We start from the raw sequence: 2,727 nt of genomic DNA, 5'->3' as shown, positions 1-2,727 counted from the left end.
TATATATATATATATATATATATATATATCAATTTTTAATATTATTTAATAAATTAACGATGTGGGATATTAAAATTGAGAGCTTATATATACTTTGTTAATTTCCGGAAAGCAACACAGCTGAAGTAGATCCAGAATTAATGGAGATCACAGCTTTCTTCATTCTAGCAACACTCATTTTCATCCTTTTATTCATCATCAAACAAACTAAACTCAAGAACCTGAAAAACCTTCCACCAGGTCCACCCAAGTTACCCGTCATCGGAAACTTGCATCAAGTAGGCGATAAACCTCACGTCTCCCTTGCGCAATTCGCCAAACAACACGGCCCTCTTATATCTCTTCGTTTAGGTACACAACTTCTCGTGGTTGCCTCTTCTCCGGAGGCAGCCATGGGAATTCTCAAAACACAAGACCGTCTTCTTTCTTCTCGTACCGTGCCTACTGCATTTCAGCAGGAATCCCTACTTCCCCACTCCATTCTTTGGTCGGATTGCAACGATACCTGGAAAACCCTAAGAACCCTTTGTCAGACCGAAATGTTCTCCGCAAAAGCCTTACAAACCCACTCTAGATTACGAGAAGAAAAGCTAGATGTGTTGTTGGATTTCTTGCGTATAAAACAAGGACAAGCGATTAACGTCGAGAAAGTCATCTTTGCTACATTATTCAACTCTTTGAGTTGTGTTGTGTTTGACAAAGAGTTGCTTGATTTGAAATCTGAGCACGAGGTTACCGGTGGGTTGAAAGACTCGTTGTTTCAGATACTTGCTTACGGAGGCCATGTGAAGGATTTTGGTTCATTTTTTCCGATTTTCCAGAGATTTGATCTCCAGGGAATACGAAAGGGAAGCATGAAACAAATGCAAAAGGCGTTTTCTTTCTGGGAGGATATCATAGAAGATAGAAGAGCTCGGGTTAATTCTTCAACGTGGTCGTCAGATCAGGCGAAATCTTTCTTAGATCGGTTGCTTGAAAAAAGATTCTCAAACGACCAGATCAATGAATATATTGCGGTAAATATTTCTTAGCTTGTTTTTGAAGATTTTTTTATATATAACGGAATCATTTACAGTTGCGTACACTTATTATGAAACGAAATCTTTCGTATAACACAAGAAATGTCTCGTCCAATATAATATATACTTCTCAATTAGTGTTACAGGTAATTACATGTTTCTAAAACTATGTGCATTTTTTCATGTATACGTTTATTTTGGACGGGACGAGTAAATAAAAAAGATTGAATCTTTTCACATATTTTATGTATTTGTTTGATGAAAACGATAAATATACACTTAATTAATCTCAAAATCCTAACCCTAATCATTAATTAGCTTAATTATTTGTTTTAATTAAACCAATTTATTTTTCATGTCTCTAGGAATTATTTGTTGCTGGATCAAATACAACGACGACTGCATTGGTTTGGGCTATGACCGAACTGGTAAGAAACAAAGAGGTAGTTACCAAAATCCGAGAGGAGATGAAAAGAGAAATCGGTTCCGAAAAAGTGAGCGAGTCTCATCTATCTAAATTACCGTATTTACAAGCATGTATCAAAGAAACTCTAAGATTACACGCACCCGTACCTTTTCTGCTTCCACATAAGGCCAAGGAAAGCTGTGAGGTGATGAATTATACAATTCCTAAGAACGCGAGAATATTTGTCAACGTTTGGGCGATGGGCCGAGACCCTGAAGTTTGGGATGACCCGTTATCTTTCAAACCCGAAAGATTTCTTGGCTCAAATTTGGATTACAAGGGTCAAAATTTTGAGTTATTACCATTCGGTTCAGGAAGAAGGATGTGCCCTGGTTTACCCTTAGGTAGCAAGAATATGGAATTTATATTAGCAACTCTGATTCATGAGTTTGACTGGGCTCTTCCGAACAGTGAAGATCCGATGAAACTCAACATGGACGACAAATTCGTGATCACTTTGAAAAGGGAAAAACCTCTTGAACTCGTCTTCAAACCTAAACAAGCATCATTAATCGTTTAATGTCGATATAAATTCAATGGCTTACATCATGTGCTTTTAAATAAATGCCTGAGATCATGCTTGATTTATATGTAATTTTCTCTTACACCCTATATTTGGATTTAATATATAGTTTACGACTTGGGATCATGTGAGACCAAGGGTTTTTCATGAGACCCGTAAGACCAATTCTCAACCATTGGATTAGATCTACAATATGAACATTCATAATCACAAAATTGCCACGAGACTTCTCAATAATCACAAAATTACCACCGTGCAACTTTATACCATTAGATCATTAGCTTATAAAATTGATCAATGAACATTAATTGGTCTTACAGGTCTTACGAAAAACCCTTGGTCTCACGTGAACCCAACCCTATAGTTTGATAAATTATGATAGGAAAAGAAGTTCCATTAATATTCCGAATGATTGAAAAGTAAATTGAAAAAAGTTGTTTGGATGCTCGTATTTGTCCATGTTAATTTGTTTTCTTCGTATTTGGTCCTTATTGTTTGTTGGAAATAATATTTTTATGCCTACAGTTTCTAAATTATAAGATATGCATCATAATTTTTTTTAAATAAAATTATAATGGCCATTATACACTACAACAAAATTGAATGTATAAGACACCTCCAATCTCTAAGTGTCTCAATAGACCTCTTTATAAGACTTAATTTATAGGACCAAAATATAAAATGTTCTATCTAAAGGTGTTGTAATAAGTTTATATGAC

At 35.3% G+C, this 2,727-nt stretch overlaps 1 protein-coding gene across 1 annotated transcript; it reads left to right on the top strand.

Annotated features, from left to right (window-relative positions):
- Positions 1-123: 123 nt before the first annotated feature.
- On the top strand, positions 124-2,112 carry LOC112525148 (probable (S)-N-methylcoclaurine 3'-hydroxylase isozyme 2). The gene is made up of 2 exons (XM_025135129.1): positions 124-1,016; positions 1,385-2,112. Exons 1-2 carry the CDS (start codon positions 141-143, stop codon positions 2,003-2,005), a joined length of 1,497 nt encoding a protein of 498 aa, XP_024990897.1. The 5' UTR covers positions 124-140; the 3' UTR covers positions 2,006-2,112.
- The last annotated feature ends 615 nt before the right edge of the window (positions 2,113-2,727 follow it).

This window comes from Cynara cardunculus, assembly GCF_001531365.2.
Source record: "Cynara cardunculus var. scolymus isolate 2C chromosome LG 13, CcrdV1, whole genome shotgun sequence".
Lineage (NCBI taxonomy): Eukaryota > Viridiplantae > Streptophyta > Magnoliopsida > Asterales > Asteraceae > Cynara > Cynara cardunculus.
The sequence above is the reverse complement of the archived record's forward strand: the minus strand, read 5'-3'. Positions and strand labels throughout refer to the sequence as shown.

Coding starts and splice junctions, on each gene's coding strand:
- LOC112525148 (XM_025135129.1), top strand. CDS start 141: ATGGAGATCACAGCTTTCTTCATTCTAGCAACACTCATTTTCATCCTT. Junction 1,017..1,384: donor AGATCAATGAATATATTGCG/GTAAATATTTCT, acceptor TCATGTCTCTAG/GAATTATTTGTTGCTGGATC.